General features: G+C 42.4%; 2 protein-coding genes across 2 annotated transcripts; one reads left to right on the plus strand and one right to left on the minus strand.

Annotated features, from left to right (window-relative positions):
- Positions 1-2,668: 2,668 nt before the first annotated feature.
- On the minus strand, positions 2,669-5,274 carry LOC148098136 (uncharacterized). Its single transcript, XM_087829731.1, has one exon. It carries the CDS (start codon positions 5,131-5,133, stop codon positions 3,337-3,339), a length of 1,797 nt encoding a protein of 598 aa, XP_087685857.1. The 5' UTR covers positions 5,134-5,274; the 3' UTR covers positions 2,669-3,336.
- Positions 5,275-14,100: 8,826 nt separating this feature from the next.
- On the plus strand, positions 14,101-16,981 carry LOC148098137 (uncharacterized). The gene is made up of 3 exons (XM_087829691.1): positions 14,101-14,297; positions 16,144-16,308; positions 16,386-16,981. The coding sequence occupies exons 1-3, from the start codon at positions 14,241-14,243 to the stop codon at positions 16,551-16,553; spliced, it is 390 nt and encodes a 129-aa protein (XP_087685817.1). The 5' UTR covers positions 14,101-14,240; the 3' UTR covers positions 16,554-16,981.
- The last annotated feature ends 5,898 nt before the right edge of the window (positions 16,982-22,879 follow it).

Genomic DNA, 22,879 nt, shown 5'->3' on the forward strand with positions numbered 1-22,879 from the left:
TTTATTTTTATCCATTTCAAAAGCCGATAAAAACATGAAATTAATGTCAACAACATCAAAGTAAAAAACTGCCTATGGGTGAAATAAATTCCACAAATATTAAAGAGGGGGCGGATGGTTTCTACGGAAGCGTAGAGCTGCCACCCAGGCAAAAGAAAAATACAAGTGTATCACGTTATAACGTGAAAAGTTTATTGTTCTAACAAGATACTTTTCCTGTTTGTACAATATACTATCATGTTTGTACAATATACCTTTCATGTTTGAACAACATAATATCACGTTCGTACAATATACATAATTATCACGTTCGTACAATATAATTATCACGTTCGTACAATATAATTATCACGTTCGTACAATATAAATATATTGTACGAACGTGATAATTATGTATATTGTAATAACGTGATATTATGTTGTTCAAACGTGAAAAGTATATTGTACAAACATGATAGTATATTGTACAAACAGGAAAAGTATCTTGTTAGAACAATAAACTTTTCACGTTATAACGTGATACACTTGTATTTTTCTTTTGCCTGGGTGGCAGCTCTACGCTTCCGTAGGTTTCTGCTCTGTCCTTAACATGTTAAAGTTACAAAGTGTTTATCCAGTAGAGGAGGACAAATATCACTGTTACTGTGTGTTCGTCAAAAGTTTCTTTACCCTGTGTTCACTTTTAAGAACACAGGGTAAAGAGATGGGGGGGAGGGGACAATAGAATCATAAAAGGTGACGGCTGCATGCAAACCACAGAAGTCACGTAAGTCACATTGTGACTATGTTGCTGTTGCTAAATGTTTAATATTAGTGAACTTTTTTCAAAACCACATATAATTTCATTAATAATGTTTATGTCAGGCTGGTGTTCATCGGCGTAACTTTGTGCTGAACATCGGGGGGGTCAAGATCTCTGTCTAAATAAATGAATAAATCTGGGTGAATTCCCAGATGATTAAACATGCAACTATTTTGCTGGTAATACCTGAAGTGAGTAAAGCAAATGAACAGCCTATTTATGCAAGATAATAAAAAAATTTATTAGGGGGGGGTTATATTGGTTGGGTCTGATTATTGGGGGGGGGGGTCATAACGCCCCTAACCTCCCTGGAAATTACGCCTCTGCTGGTGTTGCATATTCTTAGTTTGTTGGTCTTGTCTTTCTTCCAAGTGTTTATTTTCTGCTTCTATTCCATTGTCTGCTCTTCTCCTCTAGTTGAAGCTTCTCTTCTTCAGTTTGTTTAATTTTGTTCTGTAAATGTTTCAAATGTTTCTCTGGTCGAACATTTGAAGGCTGCGAAAACAACTGCTGCGAACAAACCGACTGAAAATTGCTGCTTCTCACTCCTGTTTATGCAAAATTTTCAAATGATCTAAGATTCTAAAGGCGTCCTTGTGACATCATCACTCCCTAAGCCAATGGGATTGTCAACTGACATTTTTGAATGGGGATAGTTTTTTTCAACCGGTTTTCAAATTTAAGGTCATATTTTAGTGTTTCTTAGTTTTAGATTAGTTGGTTAGTCTAGTTTTTTGCTTAATTTAATGAATAAAAATAACTGCAAGCAAACTAGTGACAAAGATGATGATGAATAATGGAGGGAACATGAATGTCTGCACCCGATGTAACTTGCAGATGTATTGAATGGTGTTAAAACCATCCATTAAAAAGCCAGACAACTCCCAGGGTCAGTGGGTTTCAATTATATCTTGATGCCATACATGCAGTGCTGTGCAAAAGTGCCATTGCTTTGGAACTAAGTGGACTTATATTGATCAGAGAGTTAGAACAACTAAAAGAAACTTAACATGAAAGGAACTAATATGGTTAACTGGTAGTTGATACAAATTAGGATTTAAAACCAAAACTGACCTGGGAAGAAAGAGAAATATATTTTTGTTTTATTTTTGTTTATTTTATTTTTTTTAATTTGTCTTCTTCTTCCTTCTGGGATTTGGATACACCGAGTAAAGTATGAATATTATACACAAAAATACACTATAACCCATTTCTTGTTTTTAAATCAAATTCAAATCAAATTCAAATTTTATTTGTCACATACACAGTCATACACAGTACGATATGCAGTGAAATGCTTACACAACTGCTCGTGACCTAAAGAAAAAAGAAAAGGCTATGAATAAGATAGGAAATAAATATGAAAATGAAAAAGGGTAAATTTAACTAGGAAGGAATAAAATAAAATAAAATATAAAAATTTAAGTTAAAAATGAAATAACTGTACAACAAAATAAGTAGAATAAGTATAGAAATATATAAGAATGTATGAAGAAATATAAATATATATACACACACAATAACAGCAGCTGTAAAATTATTAAATGGAAATGAAGAAATATAATGTCCAGTGTTGTGCAAAGTGTCTTGTGCAGTGCAAATATGCTTAAAGTGATAAAATTAAGATGAATTATTCTTGAATGAAGACACTGATCTGACACATGTTAAATTTAACGAATTATGTTTATTGTCGTCCCCCCCCCCCCCCATCTCTCTACCCTGTGTTTTAAAAAGTGAACACAGGGTAGAGAGATGATGGTGGTGGTCAGAGGGCCCGGTGGCGCCAGTGTCTGGCAGCCTCGCCTCTGTCAGTGCGCCCCAGAGCAGCTGTGGCTACAATGTAGCTTGCCATTGCCAATGTGTGAATGTGTGTGTGACTGAATGTAGTGTAAAGCGCTTTGGGGTCCTTAAGGACTGAGTAAAGCGCTATATAAATGCAGGCCATTTACACTACATTCAGTCATTCACACACACATTCACACACTAGCAAGCTACATTGTAGCCACAGCTGCCCTGGGGCGCACTGACAGAGGCGAGGCTGCCAGACACTGGCGCCACCGGGCCCTCTGACCACCACCAGTAGGCCAACATGGGGTTAGTATCTTGCCCAAGGATATTTGGCATGCAGCCAGGAGGCAGCCTGGGATCGAACCACCAACCTTCTGATTAGTGGCTGACCTGCGCTGCCACCTGAGCTACAGCCACCCCAGAGAAACCCCCAACAATCTCCTCTGAGCAAGCACTAGGCGACAGTGGGGAGGAAAAACTGCCTTTAAACAGGCAGAAACCTCCGGCAGAACCAGGCTCAGGAGGGGCAGTCAACTGCCGGGACTGGTTGGGGGGTGAAGGTGAAAAAAGAAAAGGGATGAAGAAGGGAGGGGAGAAAGTAATTGATGGAGAGGTGTTTGGAGAGAAGGGGACAGAGGGCAGAGGAGAGCTGAAAATTTAGATGGAATACAGGAATTGTGTGAATTGTGTATCGATCTTGAAAGACTGGATCATTTCTTTCTTTCAAGATTAAAAAAAGTTGGTGACTAAGTATTTGGTCTGAATGGCTTGGCGATGGCTCTGCCCAGTGCGCAAAAGAACCTGACAATGGCAGAACGCTTCGCTTTTGGTTTTCCCAGACGATCTTTTAAACTAGCCAAAATGCATTTTGCAGTTTCACTTTCTTGTAATTCCATTGAAACTATAACACGTTCTACAAAGCCCATGGTGTTGCAGAGGTCTTTCAGAAGTTTTTTGTCAATAGTTTTAAAGGTTTCGGGTGTAATATAAATCTCTTCATCCTCCAGTTCTGCCCATACATAGTCCAAGAGCCAAGTGAGGATGTGACTTGGGTCTTGATATGTGCACGGCACGTTTGCCTCTTTAAAGGTTGTAGAGATGAGCTTGTGCAGGATGAGCTTAAGCTTTGCTTTTTTTTCTGCTTTTCTGGCTTTACAATAAAACTCTGCCACTGGGCTGGGTTGTATATTTTCTGTGGTAACTGATGGCAGTGATAACATGCGTTCCTGCTTATCTAATAGAGCCAGTATGACTCTTTGGCTATGGCTCTCTGCCTGGATATTTAACCACCATCTGTATAGTCCCAAGAAGCGCCTTGCTATAGCTTGCAGATCATTATGCAGAATATTCTGTCTTTCTGCCGTGACGACTTGCTCTGGGACAATTTCAGGTCCCATGCCTTTCGAGGTATATTGGTGCAGAATATCTGTAAGTAATTCTGTAGACACCACTAATTTACCCTGTGAAAGGATTTCCTTGTTTGTAATTACAGAGTTGACTTCTTCAACCAGTTTCTGCACTGACTCACTGCTTTTAGCAGCGGGTGTGCTGTGGCATCTGCTCCACAGTTGTATGGCAGTGCGAAGAATCATTACTTTTGCAAAACGTTTGGCAAAGAATGATTTAATCTTATCAGCAGCCTTTTTCAATGACTGCAGAATCTTCTCTTTGATTTGTGCAAGACTCCAAGAACCACAGGGCCCTTCTGAAATATCTTCAACCACTGAATTAGCAAGACTGGATATAAAACTCTCATTCTCTTCAGCAATATCAGATAGAAGGGCTCTATATTTGGCAAGTTTAATCAGTTCCTCGTCAATAATCTCACTGAGTTCACTGACAGCCTCCTGGATAGTTGCATGCACAATTTTAGAGGTTTCAGTCTTTAAGCTGTCCTTGTGGCCAGTTACATGCATTTCTTGTTCTTTGCCTACAACTTTCTCTAGAACATTCTCTAGGTCTACTTTAATGTCCAGACGTTCTACCTGTGTAGAACTATGTGGTTCTTCGTCTGGACTTGTTGTCCGCCTTTTAAATGAGGGCATACAGTTTACTTTAGAACAAAACCCTCTGATCATTTGGACGGCAGAATTAACCATTTTCTCCAGTTTTCTTGGAGGAATAATGCGCTGCCTTATCCTTTCCTCCCCAGCTGACTCGCTGTCAGCAGACTGAACACTCCGTACAACCTCTTTTACCATAAGATCAGTTAGTTCCACAGAGCTGCTTGTATGGTCTCCGTCCTTGACTTGCAGAACATCTGCAAAGGCCTGAGAAAAGCTGTCAGTAAATACGGGTGACAGACCCTCCTCTGTCGCTGGAATGTTTGCTTTTTTACATGCACGTACGATTTGATCACGTGCTATTTCTATTAAGTCCACAATAAACTCGGCCAGGAGAATTTTTGTGGCAAAATCAGGATTTCCTGATCTTAGTGAATTCCACTGTTTACATGTTATCTGATCGAAAAATGACTGGATAACAGGGCGGACGATTTCCACTGTCACTTGCTTAATTTCCGTACTATTAGTATTTTCAAGCATGCTGGCTATTTTTATTTGGACTATTATGGGTTATTTTGACTTATCGTATCAGTAACCTTCTGAAATGTATTTCGTTTTTTTCTCCTTCGCTAAACGTGAGTTAAGTTATGTTGCGCTTTTGCTACAGAAATGGAGCTATGTTAGTCCAATTTAAGAACTTTTGAGACGCTGGGGGCGGGGCCAAATACAAAGGATCAAAGGAAGCCGTTACCACCCATAGCAACCGTTGCTATATGACGAAACCTTTTCTTTATGTCGTTGAAACAGCAGCTGAAAAACAACACGTCACGGCGGACGGCGTATTTTAACCCTGTGTTTATCCCAGTCACGTGTGACGGACGCTCGCGGATCGCCTCGCGCTATAACAGGTCAGAGCAGGGTCGGCAAGCTGCGGCTCTTTAGTCCTTATACTGCGGCTCCACGTGGTTCAGAGAAAAAAATTATATTTATCTGAAGTGTATTTTATTTGTGTTAGTTCTTTTTAACTTGTAGTATTAAATTGGAAGATTATTGTGATCTTGAAATCTAAAAATAAAATTATGTTATTATTTTCCATCGCTCAAACTAAGTCTCATACTCACGTAAACCATACCCGCCGAAATGCCTTGCGAGCATTTATCAATACTTTCAACCCCAGGCATGCCAAGTGTGGATCTTCGGATCCACATACTTATGTGAGCAGCTATTCTCCACCATGAACTATGGTAAAAACAAACACCGCTCACGCCTCACAGATGACAGCTTACAGTCCAAAGATGAAGTGACCTCGTACAGCCCCCATTTGCAGACGCTGTGCGCAGAGGTTCAGGAGCAGAAGTCCCATTGTAAACATATCACGGCAGACAGTAAAATAAATATTTATCCAGATATTTTGCAAATATATATTTTTCATTTTCTAGCAGCATAGTGCTTTTTTCCAATTATTTTTTAAAATTCAGGTCAGGGCTCCCCTACAGGCTGCGAAATTCCAAAGGCGATATAAGGATGACTACTACTCACTACAGTTTTTGTTTCCCATACAGTAAAAAAAATACATTTTTCCGGGCCAAAATATATTTTGAATATATGTTGTATTTGTGATGCTCAAAAAAAAAATAATTTTAAATTGAAAATATATTTTTTTCAAACCAAAATACATTTCAAAAGATATTTCAGGGTGAAGAAAATACATTTCCAACCTTACAGTAGAATGTATATCAAAGTATCCTTTATTTAAAATGTATTTAGTGCAATAATGATGATAATAATAATACTAAAAGTAACAACATGTTTTATTTACATCTGCAAAAAACAGTTGGATTCAAACAAAACAGAGTCAAAGGTTTAGCAAGAATTAGGTTGTTTATTCGTTTGCTTACAGTATTTCACATTACACAATATCTCACTATAATGTAGCGTTCACTTGACTTTGAAATTATCTGTCAGTGATACAGTAAACAAGATACAGCAACTGCTATGATCACTTTAGTTTTTGACAATATATACAATATAGTACTTAAAGGAACACACTCCACTTTTTTTGGAAATAGGCTCATTCTCCATCTCCCTCAGAGTTAAAAATGCAGTGTCTTCTTTCTAGATCCGTATGTTAGTAGGGCTCTGGAGCGTGATCTTACCGGATGGGGCGTAGCCAGGGTTTTTGGTTGAGGCGCCATATTAGCAGGCCAAACAAATGCTTGCTGTGTGGTCGGTTGTAATGTTAGATTGCACTACTGGCAAAGGAATAAGCTTGAAAACGGGCTCTTTTCATTGTTTCCTCACCTGGAAGCATCATGAGGTGTTGGATGTTACCAAAAGAAGGCGTCTAGCCTGGATAGCAGCTGTGAGACGAGCTGATATTCAGTTCTCTACCAGCCACAGATATCTGTTGGTGTGCTTCAGTATTTTCATTCTGGTAAGTGCTAAATAAGTTCATATTACTCTTTTTATTTTCAATGCGCTCTGAGGTCATAGCAAATTAGAACAAACATGCAGAACTACTTTTATTTATAGAGTTGCTAATTATTTAGCATTAATGCAGGCAAACCAGCCGATGAAATGAGTGAAACAAATCCTGACTGGGTTCCAACACTACACATGGGGCACTACGAAATCCCCGCTTCAAACTACATGCTACATTCCACCATGCCAATCAGGTTACTTCTTCATTGTGAGGGTGAAAAGGTGACCCTCCTGGATAAGAAGGCAAAGGTTTGCTGCGTTTTGGTGAACATGTACCCCAGTGTGGTAGTAAAACCAGGGGAAAATACTCTTGTTGAATACTCTTAAAAGTCTTGTGCTGTATATGTAGTGATACATTTTCAAAAGAGACGGTAAATTACAGAATGCTAGTAGTGGGTGATATTATAAAAATGCTGTCATGATTTTATGTAAACATTTTGTCATTTGTAAACTATACATGACATTGATTCTACATTATAACTGATGTGATGTTCTATAAAGTGGTTTTAATTAAAAATAGGCAAACATTTGTTTGTTTCTTTATTCAGCTTTTGAACAGTGGTAATAAGTACATATTCAGTAAATGCAAATTATTTACATGCCCCCCTAAATTAAAACATTATGGGTTATTCAGAACAGAACTATGCTTGGAAAAATATTTTCCCATCAGTTGATCCAACTCCTCCACAGTAGCAGGTGGAATTTTTCTGTTTTGAGGACAGCTTCTTTTCCCTGTCACTACAGATGGTCTGTTTATGTTTTGATTGAGAGCCTTTTTTTGGGCAGCTGAAGAGAAGAAGTCTATCTTATGGTCAACCTCTGGCTGTATCTTGGTCATATTACCCAGCAAAACCCAGTATGCAGGTTCATCTGTAATAGTCCTTGTGCCACAGATCCTCACTGTTGCTTCTACTTTAAACAGAAGAGCAGGGACATGGCTGCAGGTCTCCACGACTCCGGCCATACAGCTGCAGTGGGCGGCTTCAACCTTCCCTGTGATGCTCACAGTGACCCATGGCTGCAATTCTGGTTGATTCAGTCTTTGAGAGTGCAGGACCTGAAACACACACAGACAAAGTTCAAGACACGAACTTTAATAAGCCAAGGCCGACACAAATGTGATGTATCTATGTTCAAATACATTAATCATAAATGTAACAAATAAAGTGTTTTTATGTATCCATCTATAGAAAGCTGCATGTTATATTTTAAATCTGCATTTTTCTTTTTAGAAACCTATCAGCAAAAAACTTAAGTATGTCATGCAAGGATGTAATCACTTTCAAGAGTGAGAAAGCATGAAGTTCGACTTTAAGTGTAATTAGGATTATTTATAATAAATATGAATTAATTAGTGCAATTTCTTTAACTATAGAGAATAACTAAATCCTTCAGGACAATGTCACATCAGTTCACTGAACTCACTATGTTATCCATCTAACAGAGCCTCCACATGTTCTCACTGTAATTTCCCCTCATGAATGAATTTATGCTGCACTAATCTGAATGTTCGGAGGGAAATCAAACGCATTTTTGTCACGGACCGGCTCTGGGGACTCGGGGTCCGTGGGCAGTGGGGACTATGACTGTTGTTGTTATTGTTATTATTATTATCATCGTCATTATCATTATTATTATTATTATTATTTGGTGTGTTGTCTGCACTGCCCCTGTGCACATCTGTATGTAGGCAGGTATGTGTGTGTGTTGCCTTTCTTCTGTGGCCAAGTTACAGGCACCATCAGCCCTGGGGGCGTGACCTGACTTGAGGGCTGGCCACACCCGAAGTCCTTGCTGCACACCTGCTCCTCATCTGGGCTCGTCGGTGGAGCTATTTCGATGAGCGATGGAACTTCCACCGACGCTGGATTATTGCGTTTGACTACACGTCAGTCTTCAAGCACAGTCAAGTGTGAGTGTATGCCTGCTGGGATAAGTGTGTAACGGCTGCCTCTATTGTTTTCCCCTCAGGAGGATGAGAAGGAGCAGTGAGCACGGGGAGTGCAGGGACACTGGGGCAGAGAGCACTACACGGGGACTTTTGGGAAGAAGACACTACACGGGAGTCTGGGAAAAGGGGATTTATTGTTGTTTACTTCACCACCTTGTAAATAAACACTGTTGCACTGAAGAGTCCGGCGTTTGGGTCCTATTTCCCCATCTCCCCACGGTCTGCCAGCCAGACCGTGACAATTTTACTCGCAGTACTCAAGCTGACTTACCTTTGTTTGAATGACGGCGTACTCACAATTGTACCCAGTCCTTGGTGAATTGTACGGAGCCCCTCTGATGACATGGTCCAAAAAATAAATAAATTGTGGCCACAAAATACTACTTCGTGCCCTCGAAATAGTATAACGTGCCCACAAAATACTATTTTGAGGCCACGAAATAGGTATAACGTGCGCACGAAATGCTAATTTGTGGGCACGAAACACTTGACCAATAACCGTGATCCTTCCCAGGCCCTTGCAGTTGACTGACAATAAAATCTATCCCAGCATCCGGGTCGTACTTACGTCTGCAAAGCAACTGGGCTCTCAATATCCTGTTTAAATTTTTCTCCGTAATAATGGTTCCTTGCAGTGCCAGGCTTTTCAAAATGCATTTGTAGCTCATTCCCAGCCTAAAATTGTCAGGGATCTGAGTCTGAGTGACCTAGAGTCCCTGAACAGTTGTGGACTTATTATATTATGTGTGTGTGTTCTGCACTGCTGCTGTTCCTGCGTTCCATGTTTGTGTATTGGCAAGTGTGTGTGTGTGTGTGTGTGTGTGGATGGGTGGGTAGGTGGGTGCGGTCGTGACAGGCACCTTCAGGCCTGGTGGGTGTGGCCCTGCCAGCTGACCGGTCACACCCAAGGATCCTCACACACACCTGGCGCCGATCAAGCCTCGTCGGGGGAGCTACAAAGCAGTGTGGCTGAGAGCTCCTCGACGCTGGATCGTTGAGCGACTACCCGTCAGTGTTCCCAGCAAAAGCGAGTCTGTCGCTTTGTAGTTGTGTGTTAATAGCTTCCTCTGTGGATTTTCCAGCAGGAGTGCGGGAACGGGAGAGCAGCGAGCACAACTTTCACAGGAGCGGAGACACGGCACGGAAATTGGAAACGCACGGGGATTTATTATTGTGTATTGTTTACTTCACTGTAAATAAACGCACTGCATTAATCGCACAGAGTTCCGCATTTTGAGTCCTCCTTCCACACACCCACGGCCTGCCACGCAGACCATGACAAAAATAAAACTCAATCATACTGTCTCTGGCCATGGTTTAGCCTATAGGTTTAGCCTACTCTTATGCTTATGTCTCTACGCAGCTGTCCAGGAATTGTATCAATATGATGTGCGCACGTTATCCATTTCGTTGCCACAAATGCGTAATTCGTTGCCACGTTATACCCAATTCGTGCCCACAAATTAGCATTTCGTGCGCACGTTATACCTATTTCGTGGCCTCGAAATAGTATTTCGTGGGCACAAATAAGTATTTCGTGGGCACGTTATACCCATTTTGTGCCCACGAAGTAGTATTTTGTGGCCACAATTTATTTATTTTTTGGACCATGTCATTAGAAGGGCTCCGTAGAATTGGATGTGAGCCTCCAGAGATTTATAATGGCGAAATTGGTGTGCCGTGTATGCGCTGACTTCACAGACAATCTACGAGAATATATCAGGCTAAGTCAATAGCGGTTTGGTCTTCAGGGTTTCTACTCCACTGCCGGATTTCATACGGGTCCACATTTCCAATGCACGCTATTTTTTTTGCAAGTACCGTCTCTTTGCATCTGGACACAATCTGTCTTTACACCTTCCTTTTTCTTTTGAGCTACTTTTCAGAATTGCTCCTTCCCACACAAAGGCTGTATCCCAATCCAGGGTCTGCAGCTTTAAAGTACGCAGCCTCAACGGTCCTCAAGGGCCGCGTACTCAAAGACCGCTAAGGCCGGAAATGTGAGGCTTGTGAAATGGGACGGTCTAGCCTCCGTCGCGCTGCCCAGGTTGCCTAGCAACCATGATAGCTGGAAGCGTGTGGTTGACAGAAATGAAGGAGAACATATTTTGTTCGTTTGTTTGTTTCTACACGAGCTCTGTGTGATTTAATAAGTATCTGAGGCTGAGACCACAGGACTGTAAAACATGATTGTTGGGCTTCATATCTGCACTGAACAGTCATATAAGATTAGCTAGTAAATAACAAATAGTTAATGCTGTTCATGAGACTAAAGTCAGTGTAAATATGATATGGCCAATATTATAGTTATTATATTAATCATTATTAGTTATTACAGCAGTGAGTTTAAACTCTCAAATCACTTCTATTGTCACATCACATGTGCAGGTACACTGGTACAGCACATGTGAGTGAACTCTGTGTCAAATACTGAGCTTCAGTAAAGATACAAGTTGCAGCTATTCATATGTCCTATCACCTTAAATCTTCACTCAAAGACACTCAAGTATTTTTGACAGTGTATATATAGATGCATTATATATAAGAGACAAATGTTGTTCCTTCAGTATGTTGGCATTATTATGTAACCCAACCAGTGCAGGGGCCTCCCTACACCCCGGACTCTGCGTTGTGTAAGTTTGTGTTGGATTGGGGTGCACAGTAGAGAGACCAGTCGGACACAGGCGTTCAATTTGTGGCTCGGACCGCGCCGTTTATTCAGATGCTGGGGCAAACACCACTCCAACTCTGCTGCTGGCCCTTTGCAAATCACAGTAAACACTGCGTGATTATCGACATAGTAAAAGACAACAACAAATATATAAAAACACATTAAGCAAAAGTAATCATGTCTTTACAAAATTCCTCGGTCTCAGGAATGTGTATGAGACAAAACTAACATAGCTGGACTACCAGCAAACTGTAGCTGGAAAGCTAATGCTTCATCTTGCATTACTTTTCCCGAATGAGTGCTCTGCTAACTAGCGGGAATGTAGCCCGAAATTGCGGCAGATATTACCAAATGAAACATGCACACAAACTGCTCATACTCTCATCAGACAATACATGAACCTCCCAACAAACACAATATATGCTTAGCAAACCGCCATTTTACACAGTGGAACACTTATTTTTAAACAAAAAACCAATGCAGTACACCTCTGACAGTGCTTACCTTTGCAAATCACAGTAAACACTGAACAAAGATGGCGCCCGCGCGAACGAGAAATCTGAACTACGGTGTCCTCCAGAGGACAAATGGTCAAAATTGCTAAATTTTACAATGTATATGCAGCTCAACAGCGACACCTTGTGACCTATTCCAGTCACTGCCTTACAATTACATTTGGCTCAATGCTTACATATATGTGTAAAAAGCAAATGTACGAGCTGTGATAACCGTGTCTGATAGAATGAAGAGTAGACTGATATATTAAATATTCCTTTATTGGGTGAGAAAATCAGACCATGTCATAACTGCTTTAAGTCATACAGAATAGATATCAGAGCCTTAAACAGGCTGACTTCTGCTAAATGGGTCAAACTGGGCAGAAAGTCTACAAACACATAACATCCTTATAGAATATGATGTAACACTATACACTCAGAAAAATTATGGTTCTTCAGATGTCTTCATGGTTCTTTAAATAACCATCATACGTCAAAGAACCTCTTTATTTTGTGGATGGTTCTTCAGCTATTACAAATGGTTTTTTAAAGAACAAAAGGTTCTTCATCCTTAGTAATCTAAGTTTGATGGTGTAAATGGCATAAATATTTATTCACTATAATGAGGCTGTGAATTATACTGTGTGTTTTCTTTGTGTGCATGTGTGTGCGAAGGGGGAGGGCGGGTTACCTGGCAATTACCCTTTAAGAGAAGATGGTAGGAAACTGAATATTCAAATAAAAGTTAGAAATATTTGCTTAAAAATATACTGGTGGCGGGGGGGGGGGGAGCCTAAAGACCCTAACCCTTCGAGCCAAATAAATGACAGGGAGAGAGAGAGTGACGTCAGAACACATCATACTATAACCTCCCGGGAGCGGACGGAGGGGGTCAGTCATTGGGATGCGCATGCGCAGACAGAGTGCGCGAGCGGCGGGCCTTGACCTTTCGGGAAAAAAACTCTCTCACGGACGGTGACCGCGAAATGGATAACAGTCTTCAGTACCTGCTGGACTTTGAAGCTCTGGATTCTGGGACTGTTGGAGAAGATAAAACATTTTCATTAAAACCCTTTTACTGTTTTGTTTTTGTTACTCGTCATTGTAGCTTGCTGTTAATGTTGTGCTAACAGTAGCGATTAGCTAGATAAGTTAGCCGTCAGCGCAATTTAGTATCCGGTATACAGAAACTGTTTTCCTAACAAAACCACTGTTATAATTAAGTGAAGATGCTCCCAGCTAATTTGAACCTTTGGCTTCTAAAATATGTGGTTCAATTGCGTGCTGCGTACATAACCTAATGTCAGCTAGACCGAAATTAAAATTTAATATATTGTTAAAGTCACTAAAATGGCGCCTGTTTTTGATGTGAGCGCTGTGTCTGCTCTAGAAACTCTGAAATTCTGTAGATCTGAGCCGTACATTAAATACTCACATGAACCTGTACTTTAAATTCAGTATGAGCTGTATAAAATACAGCTATGCATAAGTGTTTTGAATGAATAATTAGATTAGATAACTCTTTATTGTCTAATCTAATTATATAGAAATGTGACATGAGAAGGTGTGTCTTTGACTGTTCCTGTATAACTTATTTTCGGACTAGTTGACAAGTTATGCTCCGGTCATTTGATGTTTCCAAGATAGATGTTGTTTTGTAATATAGTTAATTATTTTTTGTATATTTCATTTATCCACCATCATACATCACACATACAAGCTAAGAAGAGGTCGTTATACTAACAAGAGGTATCAACGCTGGGCCAAAGTTCAGCACATGGTTAAAGTTTGTAATCCAGCCAGGGTGTAAATATCACTCAGCAGCCAGAGCTGAAGCAGGTAGCATCAGCACATAAATCTACTCTACCCGGCTTAAATCACAAGAGCACCTCTGACCAAAAAGCTGTAGATTTTTCTTGTTTGCACAAATTAATCCAGATTCACATTAATTGTGTTCACAGCTCCAACAAAATGAGGAAGAGGAGGGGGAGAAACACAATTAGGTTGAATTGGATGGAAGGCGAGGACAAGGAGAAGGAAGCTTAGGATGAGGAGGAAGAGAAGCAGCAGGAGCATCTTTAGTGATCCCTATGATGTCATTGAGGTTTGTTTCATTAATATGGTCCTCTCACAAAGAAAGATGACTTGTTTTAGTTCACTTACTTCCTGTATTAAATAGTGATGTGCAAAACGTTGCGGAAAACCACAGAGCAGGCACATATAGGGCATCTGCAGGTAAATGAACATCAAATCTCTAAGACAGACTGAAATCTGTATATTTATAACCCTTATGATAAAACCCATGTCAGCCACTGGTTTATGGACTTTGTATTTTGAAGCCTCAACATTTGCTTTATTGCTGTTGCTATGTTGGGACCATATTAGGATGAGGGATCAGAATCTGGAGTCATGCACACTATTGTTTCATTTAGTGTGTATCCATAAGATTCGTACAGCAGATCCAAGTTGTGCCTTGAAAACAGGAAAGTCGTCTGCATAGAGGAGAACTTTAATAGAGATTGACAGACCACGTGACTTTCGCGCATTGCATGCCGGTAACTCGTGGCAAAACAATCCAAGTACCGCATCAAATGCAAGCATTTGCAGCACCGCAAAACGTTCATTCTCCGGTTCCAATACCTTCTTGCTTTATCTTTGCCCCCCAAAAAAGTTATGTACAAAATGAAGGATAACAATGCCGGTCTGTACAAAGACAGACTTGATGAAAAGGCAAAGAAAAGATACGAGGAAAAAATCAAAGGAGTGAAAGGTTTAGACCCTTACGAGCACACAGAGTGGACAAAATACGTTAGCGTGCTGCCCAACTTTCACCACGCTCATATTTATAATTATACGGTTCTTGGAGTGAGTGCATACACTCATGAAGTTCAGTAACTTCAGGTCACTGCAACAAGCCCAGGTACAGTTTACCGACGGATGGGTACAGGACCATGAAATGCACCGTGTAGAACGAAGGACCATCGTATGTATCATAAGTTTACCAGTCTCACAAATCGTCTTCATAAATACACATTCGTTAACCGTTTATTAATAGGACATTTGAGCTCAACGGTAATTAATTAGTAGTGGAGATAATTTCTGGTTCGCATTACAGAAATGTAGCAGTGACAATAATATTGTACGCTGTAATCGCACTGGGCAATTAGTGATAGCATAGCGCCACAATTTCTGTTCAGCGCCAGACTTGCTTGTAACCTATATCACCAATTATGTTATGAAAAATGACATATTAACTACTACAAAACACTGACCTTTGTGGAAATGCTTGGAGCAGACTAACATGTGAGCTGGAGTGTTCTGGGACGTTATATTTGGTCTTTGAATGGCTGCAATCCAGGCCATCTGTCGCCTCTTTTTACTTCAGAAACATGGCTCGAATAATTTCTCTTCAACGACGTAATCCAATAAAAAAACGATCTCTTTACCCGTCGGCTTCCCGTGGCTGTCATGCGACCGGCTATTGCAGTTAATAATACAACAGCTTCTTGACAGTTTTTTGTGTTTCTTTTTATCGCTGTGTAACTGATTTCAATTGAAAGCCTGGGTGCGCTAGTACCTCTTGCCACGAGTTCCCAGAATTCTTTGCGGTTTTACCCTTGACTGACGTCACATTTTCAATCTCTATAGCAGGCTTGTACAAAGTGAGGCTTTGTGCTCACATTTGCTGCAAACACTCGTTTTACTTCTGTCACCCTGTTTTGATGCAGAATTCACTTGAAATCAGGCAAGAACTGGACTTATTTTTTATGTGTTCTTGTGAATTGATTGTGTATCGCATATGTTTGATTTGACTTTCTGCAAGACAACAGTCGTCCGCTGGCCAAAAATTTTTTCCAAATACCTCCACGTGATCTAGCCTGGATTTAGAAAAGAATAGCAAAAAAATCTGCACCTCCTGCTTCAGATGCAATTTGTGTTTCTGTGTTCAGAGGCAGCGGCGAGAGGGGAGACCTCGGCTCATCCAGCTGGAGAGCCTGACCAGGAGGAGTCGAACATTAACTCAGCTCTTCCAGGGCACCCTACAGACTCGGCTGTTGGCATCGGCGAGGGATGACGTGAACGCCAAACTGGAGTCCATCACAGGTCAACTGCAGGTATGCGAGTCAGACCTTCTCAGGAGGGTTTCACTTTTCTCTCTTCTTTATAATTGACTCTTTTCTCTCTCTTTCAGCTCCTTGTCTCAGAGTGGGAGGGATTTGAAGCACAAAGGGAGGAATTTGTCGTTTGGTTGGCTGATATGGGTGTCCGCCTGAGTGAGGTTGACCAGCTAACAGGAAACACCAGTGAAAAACTGAAACAACTGCAGGTGTGGGCTTGTTTTGATATGACATATATTTGATATGATATATACGTCAGAGACATTATCCTAAACTGGACTAACAAAGGACCATGAGTACAACATGAAACGTACATTACATAGCGTAAGGCTGAAGTTCATTGATCATTTTAATCATAAACTTGTTGTTGAAATGTTTTTACTGAACATGCAAGCATCTACTGATGAAAATGTGTTGATTTATTGGTCTGTTATGAAGCTATTGCTATTTCTAATGTGTTTTATCACTTTCTGATGTTTTATTAATTAAACAATACATGTATTAATTGTTGTGTTATCTGTAGATATAATATTTATATATATTTATTTATAGTATAGCAAATATATTTAATTATTACTGTTTAAAATACTAATATGTGACATGTATTAGTAGTGATGTTGTGCTGAGGGTTAAAATGCCTTTTTGTCTTTTGGTATACTACAAAATGACAATAAACCATTAATATATGTCTATGCTGTGCTCGTATTTATTTTACCCTACTCAAATTCAATTTATGATACATTTTATTTTGAAAGATTTAAAATGTTTTTTTAAAGAACCATTTGAAGGACCATACGATCCTCCTGTAGTGAGAAAACTGTAGTGAGACGTCATCCTTTTATCGCCTTTGGAATTTCGCAGCCTGTAGGGGAGCCCTGACCTGAATTTAAAAAAATAATTGGAAAAAAGCACTATGCTGCTAGAAAATGAAAAATACATATTTGCAAAATATCTGGATAAATATTTATTTTACTGTCTGCCGTGTTATGTTTACAATGGGACTTCTGCTCCTGAACTATGGAACGCCAGGACTGCCATAATGAATTAATTAAATACACCATTAAATAATTAATTAAATGTGGCAATAATTAATTAAAATGGGAAATAATTAATTAAATAAATAGTTATGACACATGTAATTAATTAATTATTGACACATTTAATTAATTATTTATGTATTTCACATTTTAATTAATTATTGACACATTTAATTAATTATTGACATATTTAATTAATTAATTATTGACACATTTAATTAATTATTTATGTATTTCACATTTTAATTAATTATTGACACATTTAATTAATTATTTAATGATATATTTATTTATTTCATTTTGGCAGTCCTGGCGCCTGGCTCTCACCATGAAATAATTTTATCTGTCAACCTCACCCATCAAACGCAGGGGGCGGGGTTAACGCTGCCCATGCAGCTTCTCTAACATTTGATTGGTTGCCGTGCAAAGTAAGTCAAAACAGGTCGATCCTAGATAATCGATTGCTTGTGTAGACTTGGGGCAGCCAGGTATCCCAGAATGCATTTCAAATCACAGGCAGCAATGTTGGTGGTGTAGTTTTAAAATAGCCCGTTTTTCTGTCACCAACTACACTTTTAACAGTGTTTTAGCCGCGAATGTCGCGCTGTAATCTTCACATGTCTGGTCAGGTTGTCAACATAGAACATGTTTGCAAAAGTGCTCAGATGTTTTCAGAGATGTCACTTGCTCTGCTAACAGTCAGCATGCAGAGTGCACCGAGGGGGTTAGGTTAACCGGTTTGTTTACATATTCCACTTTCCGTGTTCCACGTGTTGCATTCGCAGATTCTCATTTTCACCAAATGATCGTCTCTTTCCACCTGGTCTTGTGTCTCTGTGCTTCTGTAACATAAAGAACGAGCTGACATTTTTCTCACGAAACCAGCGATCAGCTCAACAGACCCTCAGTTTACCTGCATGCATCCTCCTCCTCACCTGTCAGCTGTTTAACACCTGCTTCTAATTCAAGAAACACGCCCACGTTACCAGTTTAACTGGGCAGCCGGTGCTCGATATTACACAATGTCAGCACATTTTTCTGCACAAGATAAGTAAATATAGTTTTTCCCAAGCGCAGAGCTGCTGGAGCTCGTTTCCCAACAGAGCACTTTATTGGCGAACCCACTTTATCAGCGGCTGATGTCCAATCACCGGCACACAGCTTTGAAACCTCACCTGAGTTTTAGCTCTCAGTGGTTAAACGCTGGACTTAATTCACTCAGGTTTTGTCTGTCGGGTCACGTTTACTCGCTGTTTTATTTACAACTGAGCAAATCGGTTTGGCTGAGGTTAAAGTTACGTTTCAGAACTGCACAGTTTTACAGACGTTTAATGGTTCACTGGCACATGTGTTAGACTGAACTATTTATCTGGTGTGTTTTGGATTTAACAGTGAAGTTTGAGATTAAACTGACTTTTAAAATGTTTTTATACAAAGAGGAAAGAGAAGGCGCATTTCCACCGAGAGGAGCAGAGTTTCCAACTACATGTTCATAATGCAGACTGCAACCTGGACAGAAATATTATATCATCTGTTTTTTAATAGTTATTCAACTGTATTCTAAGCACCAGCGATCTGTTAGAATTTTTAGAGTTTACTTAACTAAAAATAAATGAGGTTAACATATAATTTATGTGATTTCTTTTCTCTCTCTCTCTATTTATTTTTTTGCTTTTTCGGTCATGTTATGTTTAACTGTCAAAGGTTTGTTACAAACTATGAAACACATCGTGCAGACTTCTGGATGTTAGAAGAAAACTAATACTGCTCATGAATGAGACGAAAGGCAGGAAGGTGTCCTTTAAAACTAAACATGTTAGTAGGACCTCCCTATTTATATCATAGTTTATGAAATAGCACGTGTATTTCAGTAATAGCCTACTGATTTCAGTGTAGTGGTGAACAGTCACACAGCTCACGTGGGTGTTATCTGTGATACTCCTTAACTATAATTTATCCAAGTTAACTTCAGTTAACTTGGATAAATCCTCCCGCAGGCCCACCACCCGCAGGAGGCGCCATAGGGGTCGGGTGCATTGTGTGCCGGGTGGCGGCCAGGAGCGGAGGCCCTGGCGGACTGACCCCCGGCTGCCAAGACTGGCAATAGGGACATGGAATGTCACCTCTCTGGTGGGGAAGGAGCCTGAGTTAGTGCGTGAGGTTGAGAGGTACCGGCTAGATATAGTCGGGCTCACCTCTACGCACGGCTTGGGCTCTGGAACCAGTCTCCTGGAGAGGGGCTGGACTCTGTCTCAGTCTGGAGTTGCCCCTGGTGAGAGGCGGCGGGCTGGGGTGGGTATTTTAATATCCCCTCGGCTTGCTGCCGGTACGTTGGGGTTTTTCCCGGTGGACGAGAGGGTTTGTTCCCTGCGCCTTAGGGTCGGGGAACGGGTCCTGACTGTCATCTGCGCTTATGCGCCGAGTGGCAGTTCGGAGTACCCAGCCTTCTTAGAGTCCCTGGGGGGGGGTGCTGGAAGGTGCTCCACCTGGAGACTCTGTTGTCCTGCTGGGAGACTTCAATGCTCACGTGGGTAACGACAGCGAGACCTGGAGGGGCGTGATTGGGAGGAACGGCCTCCCTGATCTGAACCCGAGCGGTGCTTTGTTATTGGACTTCTGTGCTAATCACAGTTTGGCCATAACGAACACCTTGTTCGAACATAAGAGTGTCCATAAGTGCACGTGGCACCAGGACGCTCTAGGCCGTAGGTCGATGATCGATTTTGTAATCGTATCACCAGACCTGCGACCATATGTTCTGGACACTCGGGTAAAGAGAGGGGCTGAGCTGTCAACTGATCACCACCTGGTGGTGAGTTGGATCAGGTGGCGGGGGAGGACGCTGGACAGACCTGGTGCACCTAAACGCGTAGTGAGGGTGTGCTGGGAACGACTAGCAGAGGCCCCAGTCCGCGAGATCTTCAACGCACACCTCCGGCAGAGCTTCAACAGCATTCCGAGGGAGGCGGGGGACATCGAGTCCGAATGGACCATGTTCAGCGCCTCCATTGCCGAAGCTGCTGCATTGAGCTGCGGCCGCAAGGTGGTTGGTGCCTGCCGTGGTGGTAATCCCCGAACCAAATGGTGGACACCAGAGGTGAAGGGAGCCACCAGGCTGAAGAAGGAGTCCTATCGGGCTTGGTTAGCCTGTGGGACTCCGGAGGCAGCCGACAGGTATCGACAGGCCAAGCGGAATGCGGCTCGGGCAGTGGCTGAAGCAAAAACTCGGGTGTGGGAGGAGTTCGGAGAGGCCATGGAAAAAGACTTTCGGACTGCCTCGAAGAGGTTCTGGCAAACCGTCAGGCGTCTCAGGAGGGGAAAGCGGTGCTCTACCTGCACTGTGTATAGTGCTGGCGGAGCGCTGCTGACGTCGACTGAGAAAATTGTCAGGCGGTGGAAGGAATACTTCGAGGACCTCCTTAATCCGACTGACGCGTCTTCCAAGGAGGAAGCAGAGTCTGGGGATGAGGGGAATGACCCGCCAATTTCTGGGGGCGAGGTCACTGAGGCAGTTAAACAACTCCTTGGTGGCAGAGCCCCTGGTGTTGATGAGGTCCGCCCCGAGTTCCTGAAGGCTCTGGACGTTGTAGGGCTGTCCTGGCTGACACGCCTCTGCAATGTTGCGTGGAGATCAGGGGCAGTACCCGTGGATTGGCAGACCGGGGTGGTGGTCCCCATCTTTAAGAAGGGGGACCGGAGGGTGTGTTCCAACTACAGGGGGATCACACTCCTCAGCCTCCCCGGGAAAGTCTATGCCAGGGTGCTGGAAAGGAGAGTTCGTCCGCTAGTTGAACCTCTGATACAGGAGGAACAATGCGGTTTTCGTCCTGGTCGCGGAACACTGGACCAGCTCTTCATCCTCTCGAGGATACTTGAGGGTGCATGGGAGTTTGCCCAACCAGTCTACATGTGTTTTGTGGACTTGGAGAAGGCATTCGACCGTGTCCCTCGGGGTGTCCTGTGGGAGGTGTTGCGGGAGTATGGGGTGTCTGGCCCATTGCTACGGGCCATTCGATCCCTATACAACCATTGCAAGAGCTTGGTTCGCATTGCCGGCAATAAGTCGGACTCGTTCCCGGTGGGTGATGGGCTCCGCCAGGGCTGCCCTTTGTCACCGGTTCTGTTCATAATTTTTAAGGAAAGGATTTCTAGGCGCAGCCAAGTGGCGGAGGGCTTTCGCTTTGGTGGCCTCAGGATCTCATCTCTGATCTTTGCGGATGATGTGGTTCTGTTGGCTTCATCGGGTGAGGGCCTCCAGCTCGCACTGGAACGGTTCGCAGCCGAGTGTGACGCAGCGGGAATGAGGATCAGCACCTCCAAATCTGAGGCCATGGTTCTCAGCCGGAAAAGGGTGGAGTGCCCACTCCGGGTCGGGGATGAGGTCCTGCCCCAAGTGGAGGAGTTCAAGTATCTCGGGGTCTTGTTCGCGAGTGATGGGAGAAGGGAGCCGGAGATCGACAGACGGATTGGGGCTGCAGCTGCAGTAATGCAGACGCTGCACCGGTCCGTCGTGGTGAAGAGGGAGCTGAGTGTAAAAGCGAAGCTCTCAATTTACCGGTCGATCTACGTCCCTACCCTCACCTATGGTCACGAGCTGTGGGTAGTGACCGAAAGGACGAGATCGCGGATACAAGCGGCGGAAATGAGCTTCCTCCGAAGGGTGGCTGGCATCTCCCTTAGAGATAGGGTGAGAAGTTCGGCCATCCGGGAGGGGCTCAGAGTAGAGCCGCTGCTGCTCCACATCGAAAGGAGCCAGCTGATGGTTTGGGCATCTGGTAAGGATGCCCCCTGGGCGCCTCCTGGGTGAGGTGTTCCAGGCATGTCCCACCGGGAGGAGGCCCCGGGGAAGACCCAGGACACGCTGGAGAGATTATATCTCTCGGCTGGCCTGGGAACGCCTTGGTGTTCCCCCGGATGAGCTGGAGGAGGTGGCTGGGGAGAGGGAGGTCTGGGCCTCTTTGCTTAGGCTGCTGCCCCCGCGACCCGGCCCCGGATAAAGCGGATGAAGATGGATGGATGGATGGAACTTCAGTTAACTCTGAGCGGCTGGATCGACAGAGGTCAGACAACAATTTTACATGTATGATCTTAAAACAGGACACAGCCATTATCCGTCCTGGCCTCATATCAAATGTGAACGCAGACTGAGCTTTATATCTAATTTTCCTCTCAAACATTTAAACAGCAGCGAGTCTGCAGCTGAGGGAACACAAACTCAAATTGTCGGAACCGGTTTGCTCGTTTCTTGCGTTCATTTGGTAATTTATTAAATGTATAACTGTTATAACTGCTGAGTCTCTTACGCTGATGAAAATGCAGAAAACACAGATCACGAACACCTGTTCAACTAATCGCTTTCATTCCACTTTGATCTGTGACAAACTGACGGGTCATCTCTGTTACAGTGTTGTGTTAGACTGCTATATTTTTGTGTTCTTTATGCTGTAGATTTTCACGTCTCTGGAATAGTTGGCAGTATTAAGGATGCTTTTCTGTAAAATCATATTGATATGACCCGTGAATTATTCGTA

This window comes from Neolamprologus brichardi, chromosome 16, assembly GCF_056152115.1.
Source record: "Neolamprologus brichardi isolate AB-2024 chromosome 16, ASM5615211v1, whole genome shotgun sequence".
Taxonomy (NCBI): Eukaryota; Metazoa; Chordata; class Actinopteri; order Cichliformes; family Cichlidae; genus Neolamprologus; species Neolamprologus brichardi.